We start from the raw sequence: 13378 nt of genomic DNA, 5'->3' as shown, positions 1-13378 counted from the left end.
GTAATAATTTCATACAGATATAACATATAGCTATTGCTTTTTACGAAGACATTTTTTTTCTATTTTTTTCAATAACAGTTTATTATTTGATAGATAGGGTTGGCACAGACTTTAAAATGGATAGGCTGCAAAGGTTCACTTCCTGGTAATTATATTATACTACAAACAATGCTGAATTTACATAGAGACATTTTTAGGACCTAAATTATTTGGATTGAGTACATTTTAGAATTAAGGAAGGGAGACAGTAATTCAAAGTTGTTCCATGGCTCGCTGTACAAGGATAAATAACCTCAGAACCATGTCTGGGTGCACATCATTTCCCTATGTGTCACAACTTTACATTACCTAATGGATAGAAAATAGGGGCAGTGACTGAAAGGACATGACATGACCTTAGAGGGAAAACATGGTCTTATAACATAAGTGCCTTGAGCAAATTCGTATGTTGGCTGTAGAAATCCCATATTGATATATGATAATAAAACATAGAAGAATAAACATTTCAAAACATATTTATGAACAACAACTTCACAAATTGGGATACTCCTTGTGGCATCTCCATCAGGGTTTAAGTGGTCTTTAATTGGAAGATTGCTATTAACTTACGCTTTTGGGACGGGAATAGGTAGCAGCATTCCAGATAAATTTGGTAGCCAGTCTTCATAATCAGCTCTATAAAAGAAAAGAAACATAATATATCTTTAGCAGAATAATAATAATAATAGTGTACCACAGTCTGTCATTACAATCAGAATCAGAATAATTTAAGGAGAAATTCATTTGCTCAGAGTTAAAAACAATTAAAATATGTTTTAATTGTTTTAACTCTGAGCAAATGAATTTCTCCTTTGGAGATTAATAAAATTATTCTGATTCTAATATTAAGAATGTACTTTATTTATTATTATACAGTAGTATTAGTATATAATATTAATACAACATACTGTACCGCATAAACAGTTCCCTAGTTATGCAATATGTATTTTAAATTCAATATCCTATCAGGGAATACTGTACTTACTATCACTAACTTAAATACAGAAAGTAATAGTCAAACATTTCCATGTCTTATAGTTGTTTCCATTAATTAATCAAGAATAAGGCTAATTCTGTTGCTTTTTTTCAAACATTTCCACATCGCATAGTTTTTCCCATTAATTAATCAATCAAAATAAGGGCCTGATCAAAATCATACCAAACGATCTTAGTGCCATTTTGAATGTTATTTTTAATATGCCAAAGCAACTATCAGTGTCAAAAGTTCTACATAACATTTATTAATATGTGTACAAGATCGTTCAATAAAATGACAAGAATCTACTTGGTGTGTTACAACATAGAGATATTATTATAGTGTTCACTATAATATCTCTATGGTTACAAAAAGCCCTACAAAATTCCACAAGTATGACAACATTATTTTATAAAATATATTTTGTGCAAATTACTAAAATTAAATACGGGAATGGAAGGATTAATGTAGAAAGCTCATGTGACTGAAACAAATAAAGTTGTTACATAAATGTGCGGACAGCACATACTTTGTATTTATAATAAAGATTAGAAAAACCAATAGTCTTGTGTTAGCATAGAAAAAGTCATGCAAAGATAGATTTAGATCTTGTATATAAAAACAAATATAGATAATCTTACAACATTTATGGCTAAATACTTTGATTTATGTAGAAATTCCTATTACACTAGGCATAAATCAACAGTCGATGAAACTCACAAGTCATATTTTAAAAGTTAAAAACTAAATATAGAAACAATAAAAGTTGATAGGATTTATATAACCAGTCAGCACAAACAAGTGCTTTGACATTACTTTCTTTCAAGGGGTTTGTTATTGTTGTTTGTCTATTATTGTTGTTGAGTGGGAAAAAATATTCAGAGGGTTAAGTTCAGTTGGTTTGTTGAATATTTAGGGGTTACTGTAGGTTGATTGTTTAGGGGTATAGTTTGATTATTTATGGTTTATGTTAATTGTTAAGATGTTAGGTTAATTGTTTAAGTATTAGGTTGATTATCTAGCTAGGGATTAGGTAGATACATAATGTATTCTTGTTATTTTTTCTCTAATGTCTTTATTCATTTGAAAAATTGCTAAAACAATCATAATAAATTAAACAACTATGGGGTTGGTGTGGAAGGAGATTGGATTGGATTGGAAAGTGTGAAAGAAGTGCCACTGTATACCAGAAGAAAAGAGGTCCACATGTACTGTTGTATTGTATTGGTGTATCATAGCACCCATGGTACTGGAGCCCACAGTCTTGTTAATTTGTAGTTCCATTCTTCACATCTATTCAGTTAGTTAACATAAATGGGATCATCGGTAGAAACAATATTATAATATTCAACATGATGAACAAAAGTAATTTAACAAACAAGCAAATAAACATGAAGGGTTACTCACGTTGCTTTCAACAACGTTAAGAAACAGATGAGTTTATCTTCTTGCTGTAAGCTGCCATCATCTGAAGATGAGTCACTATCCTCCATATTCATCTCATTTGTAAGGCCATAAGAAAGTGTGCACCTACGAAAAATAAAGTTAAAATAATATGCCTTATATAGCGCTTCATGCACAAAAGCCTCACATTATTACCTAAGTCATTCCTCAATTAAACAAATTCAGACACAAAAAGCTTGATCATTACTAAGAAATTACCAAGGACCTAAACCTTCAATTACAATTCATTGATTCATAGTACCGGAACTCTTTTAAATAGTGATTGATTAGGCGTACCAGCAATGTTGTAATATTTAGGGTAAATTACACAATTGTACTTTAATACAAAACATACTATTATGTTAAATAGAGAAAGTTGAGTCCGATATATCATTTCACACCACCTTTTCCTTAGTGTTGGTTAAAATTAAACAGGTACTCATTTACAGCTGAGTGGAGTAGAGTTGTTCTTATCTGGAATTGACATGGCCTTTCTCTATAACCACCTAGCATAAATCTTTAATAAACATTTTAAGCTCTAGGGGAATTTTCAAAGGACAGTTTTATATAAATAAACTTCTAAAACAGTTATATTAATTACAGTAATACTTTAGTCAAATACTTTTATAAAACACAATGTATTTCTACTAAATGGCTGAGTCAAAAATAATATTTCCTTGCAACATAAATAGGCCCAAACAATCTGATAAAGATAAGAAGAAAACAAGAAAAAAACTAAATCAATAAACGATAGTATAAACAGCCAGAAAAAAAAGAACTCTCCGGATATTCACTAATACTCTCTCAGTGCAAGTGAAAGTACACTGAAATACAGTGTATAATATTTGTTATAATTCTTTTACATTATTCAACAAAAAGATTGTAAAAGAAATGTATACTATTCTACTAGTACTACATCTGATACAGTATTGTAAAATCACTATAGTAATGCTATGTCCAAGGGATCAATTTGAACTAAAACATACAAAATTGGTTAAAATGAGAAAGCTTTTAACAAAAATGTATGACAATGACATTTGTATTCTTATTGTTAAAGTCCTGTTTGCATCAAAACGCCTGCTAGAATTCCAAGAAGAATTGTACTAACAATATTTCTGTGACGTTTATTTATTTTCTTTATTTGGTGAACATTTCCGATAAACATATTATTCCAGAAAACAGCTGGATCAGGAAGTTATCGTTTTCAGATGCATGCTTTTAGTATTATTCATGAAAACATTATACAAATTGTAACATGCAGCTTATTTCTCATATACTGTAATTTATACAAACTATATAAAAAAACAAAATAGCATATGGAAATCATTACAGATTGAAGACAATTTTAAAAAGATGAATATTATTTATATAATGAACCTATAATTTTATAAAACTGCATATTTTTGAATATCAATAAACCACCAAATTGAAAGGATACAGATGCAGTCACTATTTATTAATTTGGGTAAAAATTAAAAATAAATATAATTTGCCCATTGACGTTACTTGAAAAACTTGGTATTTCGAGTTATTCTGTAGGTGGTACAGTAGGCCTAGGTATACAGTAGGATACCAATTAATAGGTTGTGATTTGACGAATCCTAGAAAGATTACTGAGTCAAGGTTGAAAAATCAATAATACTACTGTATTTCAAATTCAAATTTGGTTTGTTGTTGGTAATCTTTGAGACCTGTATTTTTATTTGTGCATTTTGTGATATTGTTCAGCTTTGGCAGAAAAGACTCTTATTATATAGCCTTAAATCCTAGAATGTGATTTATTATTTGTATTGTCTGCCTTTTACACCTGATAATATTACCCATCACAAAATTAGCTAGTTACTATTTATTGTCTCTACCAATTAAATCTGTGTTTGAACACCCTCGTGTTCTCTGCATTTTATAATTTGCTAGCAGCGTTGTATGTTAAATACGTCATGTGAACATATTGCCTTAAAATCCCTAAATGTGATTGATTATTTGTAATGTCCGCCTACACCTGATAATAAAATCGTCACAGATTTAGCTAGCAGTTTTTACTTTAATTCCCTCTACCAATTAAACATTGTGGATATATGTTACAATTCACAAATGATAATAATGTTCAACCTGTCCCAAGAGATGCTTAATTTGTTTATTCTATCTACTGTAGTTCGCGCTATATCACATGTGTTAATCATCGTTGTAATTAACTCAGTTTAGTATAATAAAGCTGTTCCCTTTTAATATAATTATCATTGATCACTCAGAAAATAAAATGTGTACAAAGTATAAAACTGTACTTAAAGCCTTGTACTGTATCTTTCTTCTTTATTACAGCTGGAATAATAGAGATGCTTATAGACATTAAACATTTAGAGTATTCTTTAAGGAACCGGCAACAACAATTTAGAGTGTACATGGCCCAATGTAATGAAACCACCTAGTGTAAATATTACAATATAACACTGCTAAAACATTTATTACATTCAAGTCCAAACTCAAAAAATGGTTATATTAATGTTAAAGAATGCTTTGTATTATATGTATGTTCTTGTTCACTGACAACTGTGCCGTCAAGTAATTGTTAAATTGATTTTTTTGTGATCGTGATTGTAAAATTGTTTCTATGTTTACATACGTTATGCAATTATCATGAGTCATGTGGAAGGGCGACATTATTACGCCTCAGAATAAATTTGGCAATTTAGTATTCCATAATTCTCATTACATAATTTTTTGTAATCGATATTAAAGAGTTTGTGCCTTACAACATAGAAAACTGGAATGTACTGTACTGACTACTGTTTGTAAACCAGTACAATATTCATTTTCATACATACACGTACTGTATAAATATAAATTTGTTTTTCTTATGCAATGTTAGTGTTTCTCTATGAATGTAAATTCCCAAATGAACAATTGCAATGTATTATTACTATATTGTGATAATTGATTGAAATTGTATACGAACCAAAATTTAAAAAAGGAAAGGAAAAAACCCTCCCAAAAATGTGAAAACAATCAACTTCCTCATTATCATAGCTTAATTCTCTTCTCAAAATTGTATTATATTAGTAATAGTATATGCATCATCATTATTTTTATAAGTTAACTTATAAAAATAATGATGATGTATACTAATAATAGTAGTAGTAGTAGTAGTAGTCTTCGTCATAAATATTATTATTAGTATGTATAGTTATAAATAAGTTATAAATTATGGACAATATGAACAAAATGTATTGTGAATTTTACATCATATGAAAATACTAATACTAAACAATCAGTAATTAACATTGTTACTATGACGCAGAACTCCTCCATCAGCGTTCTGAGTAAAACATATTAAATTGTTTTTGAAATATATATTATGAGGAAAATGAATATCCAATTATTATAATGAATAAATTCATGAATAAAAGATCATCTAATTTGGGTAACTGCCCCAAACACTTGATTACACAATTCTTGTAATATGATATAGTTGTATGCGTTACAAATCATGTAAACACAATTGTGGGTTTTCATTAATTGACAATTTTCATTATTACTGACGTCAATAAGATCAATTTACTGATAGTAATAGCGAGAAAGCATCTTTGTTTTTACAGATAGAATTGGTGAATTGTTTATAGTTGCAATTAACAACATCAAATGCTATCCAAAATAATTATCATAAATATTTTATAAATTGACAACTTCATGAATCTATGAATGGAATAACGACAATTATTTTATTTACACTTTCTATAACAAAATAACAGTTTAATGCTAATCTGATGTTTACTGTTAACATACTACTGTATAATATTACAAATATTTTTTATTTTGTTATGTTCATTTTAATTAGGAACCATGAATAGTTACTAATGGTATTCATTGTTTTTCAACGCTGTTTAACTTATATATTGATAAGAAATATACAATGGTGTAGATTGGGGCAAAAAAACAAAAGTATTAGGGTATTTTCAGATCCATGTAGTTATGCCTTTGTATCGCGCAAGCATTGTCATATTATAATTAGCGTGGTAACAGCAAAGTGTTCAGATTTGCCTACCTAATGCTTTCGTTTCAAACTGAATTGTCACCGATTTGGGTGAACATCTGGTATGCAGGAGTAAATTTGATTGGTTAGAGGTCAAAATCTTGATGCATGACTTTCGTATCGTAAGCGGAGTCCACTAATCCTGTACCTTGAGCTGTCGTAACGAACGAAAGATCAGTGTCGGACGAGGTGGCCTTCACTAATCTTTTACTGGTTCAGACCTATGGAGTTGTACGCCGCGTACAATACAAAAGCATAACTCCGTTGGTCTGAACAGGCCCTTAGTTTCGCTATTATTTTTAATTTTCTATGAAAATAAAATAACTAAACTATAACTAAGCAAACAAAAAGAAACTAGAAACTACAGTATTTACAAGCAACAATACAATAAATTGATCATTGTATAGTCTTTCATAATTTTCCATTTTTATTGTTTATTAATTTGTAATTTGTAAGTGCTAACTGGACTTCAAGGAAGAACAATGTACAAATTTTGAATGAATATCCAGAATAAAGAAAGATTTCTATCTATCTATCTATTGGGAGTACTTTAAAGAGGATCTCCCATGCAGAACTTAAATATTTTTTACAAAATTTATCAAATGAGTTATATGATTTATTAGAATTTAAAGGAACAGACTCTCCTCCTAAAATCATCAATTGAGAAATCATAAAAGACTAGTATAATAAGAAATTCTTAGAATGAATGATTTTCTAGATAAACAACAATAATTAATGAGCTTTACAAATCATTGTATGAAGATGCTGTAAATTGGTTGATTATCACTTCATTAAACAATTTTGAAAACTGCCTGAAGTTGCTAATTTGTGAAATAATGGAAACACATGTACAATATTTTAGTACTATTGTTAAGATATTTATAATCAAAATGTGGCAGAACATTTTCATGATAACCATAATATTAATGATATACGGGTAATACTGGCATAAAACAATGCAACTCATCCGAACGTGACCGTAGATGACTAGAAGAACGTATAATTTTTCAACTTGGAACTCTCAAATCCAATGGACTTAATGTATCATTTAAATCATTTAGGAATTGAGTACTATCTTGTCTATCTGATTGACATGAGTTATTATTATGTAATACCTTTTGTTTGTCAATGCTTTTGTCAATTTGTTATTTGCTTGTTCATTGTTACGCCCATATAGCCCATAATAGACTCATTTGTTTTTCTAGTGTACCCTTTTTCTATATGTATTTGTCTTTTACCAATATTCTATCAGTACCTGATGATGACCTATGGTCGAAAGTACTCATACAATAAATATTTTATTTTGAGGCAGAAACAAGAAATTTGTCTTTTATTTATTCCTGCCTATGCAGCACCTATTTCTTTCCTGATATTTTATACCCAAAATATATGTATTGCAATAAATGATTCTGTCTTAATGCTTTATATTGTTTGTACTAGTAGTATGTTGCCAATTTATATTAATTGGTATCAATAATAACTAGAAAGCCACTCCGAGAGTGCACACCTCCGCCTACTGTAAAATTATCCTACATAAGATTTCTCCGGAAAAATGTATATATATATGTGTGTGTGTCTTAATGCTGTGTGTGATTTAGGCTAATTTCACTACAAACAAGCATGTGTATGCGAGTTTGGTGTAAAGGTTATGTAACCACGTGATCGATTACATAAACTGTACCTCCTTGGCGGAGGTAAACAATTCTTGTCTGAACAACATAATCCCTATCTGAACAGAATCTCTATCCTCAACAGAGTGTCCCTTTAATTAATAAAATAAATGATATATTTCGATATATAATCAATACATGGCCTATGTATACAATACAGTTAGTCTGAGATGAGAGCATGTCATATTGTACTCAGAATTCATATTTTTTTTAAAAATGTATTAAATTATACAAAATTAAGTTTATTTTCAGACAAGATTCCAAAAGAAAAGAAAAGAAGTCTAGTTTTGTGTTTTGTGTTTCTTCTTGTTTTTTCTCACTCACAATAATGACTCACATAGAAAAATAAAAAAAATTGTATCCAAAATATAATACATACGCATTGGTTTCTTGATAGTACATTGCTATAGATGCTAGGCACATAGAAACAAGGTTCGGCAGAACGCGTGGATGTGGACAGTCACTCGCAGGACCATGCATGCTAAAAAAAAATTTTTTAAATTAAGACAATTGGAAAAGTTTTGAAAAAACCATTTCGAACTTAAAAAGGGTCAAATATTAAAAATAATATGTTGCAAATTGGTCTGACTGATTATTTATAAAATTATTACCATTATATGACTGAATATAATCCCATGCTTGAGAATAATGGATTAATGCCATCCCTTTAATTATTATTTTCTACTATGTTTTTATGTATTGTTAACACAGAGAATGGCCCAATAAAGAGATGGTTTTTAACTTTTTAAAATGTTAACATAACAGCAAGGAATGTGACAATAGATGAAGAAACTATACTGTGCTTATAAACAAAGTTTCATTTGATGCTTAGCGAGTGGAGTATAGAAATTGTGAGTTAAAACACTGTTAATGCGAATAATACAGGTCTTTAAACTCATGAATAATTCATGATTTCTGTTCATCTGTGTTAACATAGAGAGCGACTAATATATCTTACCTGGCAACGAATGTTTGTATTGCACTTTCAGCATCATTCTTACAGCCAACAGCAAGAACATAATCTCTAACAAATGTTTGTAATCTTGGATTCTGTCAATAAAAAACAAAGAAAAAATTATACAGATAGTACTGTCCAGTTATAAGACAAGTTATTTATACAATGTCCATTTAACACTTTGACTGCCAAACATGGAGATCTCCGTGTTTCATGTTTTTTTACGAAATCTGGTAGATAGGTTAATTATTTGTATACTATCAATATGGACACTATATTCGGTCTGGACCGTAAATATTTTACTATTTGAAAGTAACTAATCTGGTTACGAACGACTGTCAAAACGGTACCTGACGATACATCAACATACCCCGCGCATCACAGTAGCGCGTATAGCGATGGCTTGACACGTCGTCTTTCGGCCGCGCTAGCTAGGCCGCCGAAGCACTACAAAGGTTTTTGTGGATTGGCATGTTTGTTTGTTATCTGAATAAAAAATAATGATGTCATTTTGAATATGAAGTCTTAATTTCATTAATTTTATTACTTATTAATGTATGTATACTAATTGTTTCGGTGTTTCCACACAACAGACCTGTTTGGAATGGTATATGATTAGTTGTACACTGTGCGTCACAAGACTAGTCTTTTATCATACTTGGTACGAGTTAATTAATTAAATTTGTAATTTGAATTTTTGATGGCAATCTTCTTTTGTAATCATAAAGTGCAAACAGTTGAAACACGTTTTGTTTTTTCTGTTGTTATAATGTTATGAATATATGTAATTTTTATTTTATTTGCATTGTATTTTGATGTATAATTGAATAAACATATACCAGTGATACTGTATAAAACATGGCCTTCAAATTTAAGTTCATATTTAAATAAGGTCTACAGTAAAATCTTTCAAAAGACAAATTTTATTTAAGTTTTTTCATTATAGGCAGTATAAATATCATATAACGAATAACAAATGGATATTGGACATTACTTGCAGTAAAGTAATTATACAAGTATTTAAAATAACATTCACATGGGTTTATCAAAATGGCTGCAATTGTTGCATTTGAAAAAAGCCGTTCATTGTACAGTACAATCAGTTACTTTCTTAAACTTAAAAATTCATGGTTTTACCGAAGGTGAGACAGACACGTGTTATCATCTTTAGTCTGATTATACGGTAATTATATGATTGTGTATTAAAACTCTCTTTTTCTAATTTACTGTGTTGAACAAAAACACTCTTGACTAATGAACTAGCAAGCAATCAGTTTTATGTGTTTTCCAAAAGAATGTTTAAATTCACCTTTTATAGCCTCTTTTGAAAAATGCATATTAATAATTTAATCCTCACTTAGACAGAGGGCTATTGTCGGTTTATCCAGGTAAGCTAGGCATGAAACAGAAGAACCAATCTTCACAGAAGATCTTTTTATTGTTTAATTCTAATTAACTATAATATCTTCATTATCTTTCAAAAGATACATTCAGCAGGAATAGGATAACACTAGGCTGGTCAGTTAAATTAGACAGTTGACTTCTAAAAAGTGTATGAAATATAAACACCATAGCTCAACAAGACTGATCCAAATGTACATGAAAGACTATCAGCACTTAATTTTGTACTCGTGATGAGTAGTATGCCAAACTTTAATATAAATTGCGCAATCTAAATGGTGAATTGGTAATAACTGCCCACTTCATTACATCATACACCGTTTTAACTAAAAATGTATTGTAGATGGAGAAGTATTCTATATAATTTAAGCTTAGAGTTTGTGAATTTGTTTTTTCTTTTTGTAAGTTTTCTCAAATGAATTAAATATTTCCGAAATAAAAGAAATTGATTGTATTTTGTATTACATTAAATATTTACATTTAAGCAAAATTATCTATTTATTCATTCTGTCTACTTACTATAGTCAAGTCAAGTATCATTTATTGACATTTGTTTTAAGAAAAAAACATAGAAATATTGTTAGTAGGTATCCCAATGACAAAATTCAAATTAATGATGGTACTTTTTCTTTCAGTTAATCAAAAGGAACTTACTGAACATAAACTTTTGCAATTTAAATGATTGAAATCGGATTATCCATTCAAAAGTTATGGTCCGTTAAAATGCTAAAAAAAACAATGATTTTTGCTTGAAAAATGGCATTTTTTCCAATTATATTTGGAACCACTTTTGAAGGGTTATAACTTTTATATTAATAACTTTAAAGTTCTTATTTTTGCCAAACCCATAGATACAACAGAGTTGTACAAGACTATTTTTTTTGGGGTGTCCTCGACATTTTTTTTTTTAGATATCGCCCTCCAAAATTCGTCCGAGGGCTTTTTGCGCGTATTTTTACCAATGTCTCAAAAATGTCAAAAAAGGTCCCATCTTTAAATGATTCGTAACTTTTGAACCAGTGTGTAAATTGACTTCTTTTTTTGTGCATTGCATTAGAATGTAATATGTATTTTAGTAAGGTTATTTATATTGACAGGTAGGTATTTCATTTATTTCATAAAATATTGTTAAAAAATGTTGAAAATGTGAAAAAAAAAATATATAGTGTTAAAATACTGTGTGGGTATTGTTTCTTTTCATTAAATATTATTTTTCGTAAGTATAATTTTTTTTTATAATTCTAGTATTTAAATTTATAATTATAATCATATATTATTTTAATTGATTTTCGAACCGCCAAAAATAATAATTAAGCCCGTACTTATTATGTGTTCGATTTCATTTCGAGCGCCGGGCCGGACGTAGACTCGGCCGCGCCTACAAGTTAAGTTATATATAGGCCTAAAGTAAAGCCTAACGCAAAATTCGGCCTAAGAAATATCGAGAAGAAACAGACGAATTTTAAATTTAACAAAGTAATTACCTCAATAGTATAATGTTAACATGTTTAATTTTATTTCCCTTTCGATTATTCTAACCGAAAGTTGTACTTTAAAATGAAATATACGGAATAAAATAAGGCCAAGAAACAGCGTATACATATACAACGGCAGCCCTGACCAAAGCGCGTTTCGGCCGCCTACATAGAATGGGTTACGGCCGCTGCATAGCAAATTCAAAGCTTCTTAAATTTCTTCGGTACATTTCTTCCTAACGTACTTGCTTTATATAGCAGATTGATAAATATTCCACTTATTAAATAATTTAATAAATCGGTAAAATTGACGTTTCGAAGCAAAATATTCCATGCGAGGCGACATTTTTCGACATGCCTCGTGTGCGGCGAAGACTACTTCAGAAAATGGAACAGTCCACTGCGGGGGTATCCAATCATGAATTAACGCGCTAATACATGCATACCATGCACATTGCCTGTGCGACGGTAATTTAGTAATAAGCGGAGAACTGAATCCCCCGTAAGGAAAATGGTAAACACTGATATTTATGGTAGGGATTATTTTTTCAGTGGTTGGTCTTGTTGGCCTCTTCGCACGAGGTCCACGCAAAGTCAAATAAAACGATGTGGTTTATCAAACAGAAATATAAATTAGCTTCAATTCAATACTAAATTAGCCAAATTTTGATAATTAGAATGACTCAAAAATTCAATTTTTATCGTTAAAATTGACATTTGAGGCGGATGTACATAATAATAATAACCGATTTACATACCAAAAAAAAGAGTATTTAAAGCCTGATAACATGCAGCAAAAATTACTCCACCACCTATTATGGACCTCGTGCGATCGTGTTTTCAAAATGGGTAGGTGTTTTCCAAAGTTATTTTTAGCGCGCGGATTTCGGCTCGCCGGCTTTTGTACCTCATTTTTAACTCGCGTTTTCTATTAAAATGTTTAATAAACATAGATTAAAAATATATAAAAATAATCCCTTAAACAAGATCTTTCCAAACATATAATTTTTATTCACATGGGTACATAAGAAATAGTATATTTTTAACATCAAAGACACGTCACTTTTTGAAATTTCCCGAACGTGTTAAAATCGCGGTAACGAAAATCCGCTTCATTGGGATACCTATTGTTAGCTTTGTTGGCAGAACACAATATCCAACAGAAACAACACACACTCAAAACAAAAACATTTCAAAAAGTGTCTACATCTATAGCATTCATTTCACAAGTGGTTCAATAAATGTAATTTCAAAATAATTAGATAATAAAAGATTAATTTACAAACAAACAAAAAATAGTGTATGGTAAAACTAAAGATAATAATATGTACAATACTATATAATTCCAATTAGTTTCTGTTTGCATAAAGCATACAGATGTGTAGATAACAC

General features: G+C 29.8%; 1 protein-coding gene across 3 annotated transcripts in view; it reads right to left on the bottom strand.

The window, feature by feature from the left end:
* Nucleotides 1-13378, bottom strand: part of LOC144849802 (C-Maf-inducing protein-like) — a 54456-nt gene that overhangs the window by 13356 nt on the left and 27722 nt on the right. For all 3 annotated transcript variants that reach the window (XM_078706868.1, XM_078706869.1, XM_078706867.1), the window contains exons 7-10: nucleotides 9114-9205; nucleotides 8535-8636; nucleotides 2423-2545; nucleotides 610-675 (exon numbers count right to left, since the gene is read on the bottom strand). In XM_078706868.1, the coding sequence (XP_078562994.1) occupies nucleotides 610-675; nucleotides 2423-2545; nucleotides 8535-8636; nucleotides 9114-9205 (383 nt within the window). The remainder of the gene's footprint in view (nucleotides 1-609; nucleotides 676-2422; nucleotides 2546-8534; nucleotides 8637-9113; nucleotides 9206-13378) is intronic.

The sequence above is a fragment of the Antedon bifida genome, chromosome 8 (assembly GCF_963402885.1).
Source record: "Antedon bifida chromosome 8, ecAntBifi1.1, whole genome shotgun sequence".
Taxonomy (NCBI): Eukaryota; Metazoa; Echinodermata; class Crinoidea; order Comatulida; family Antedonidae; genus Antedon; species Antedon bifida.
This window is presented reverse-complemented; position numbering and strand designations above follow the sequence as displayed.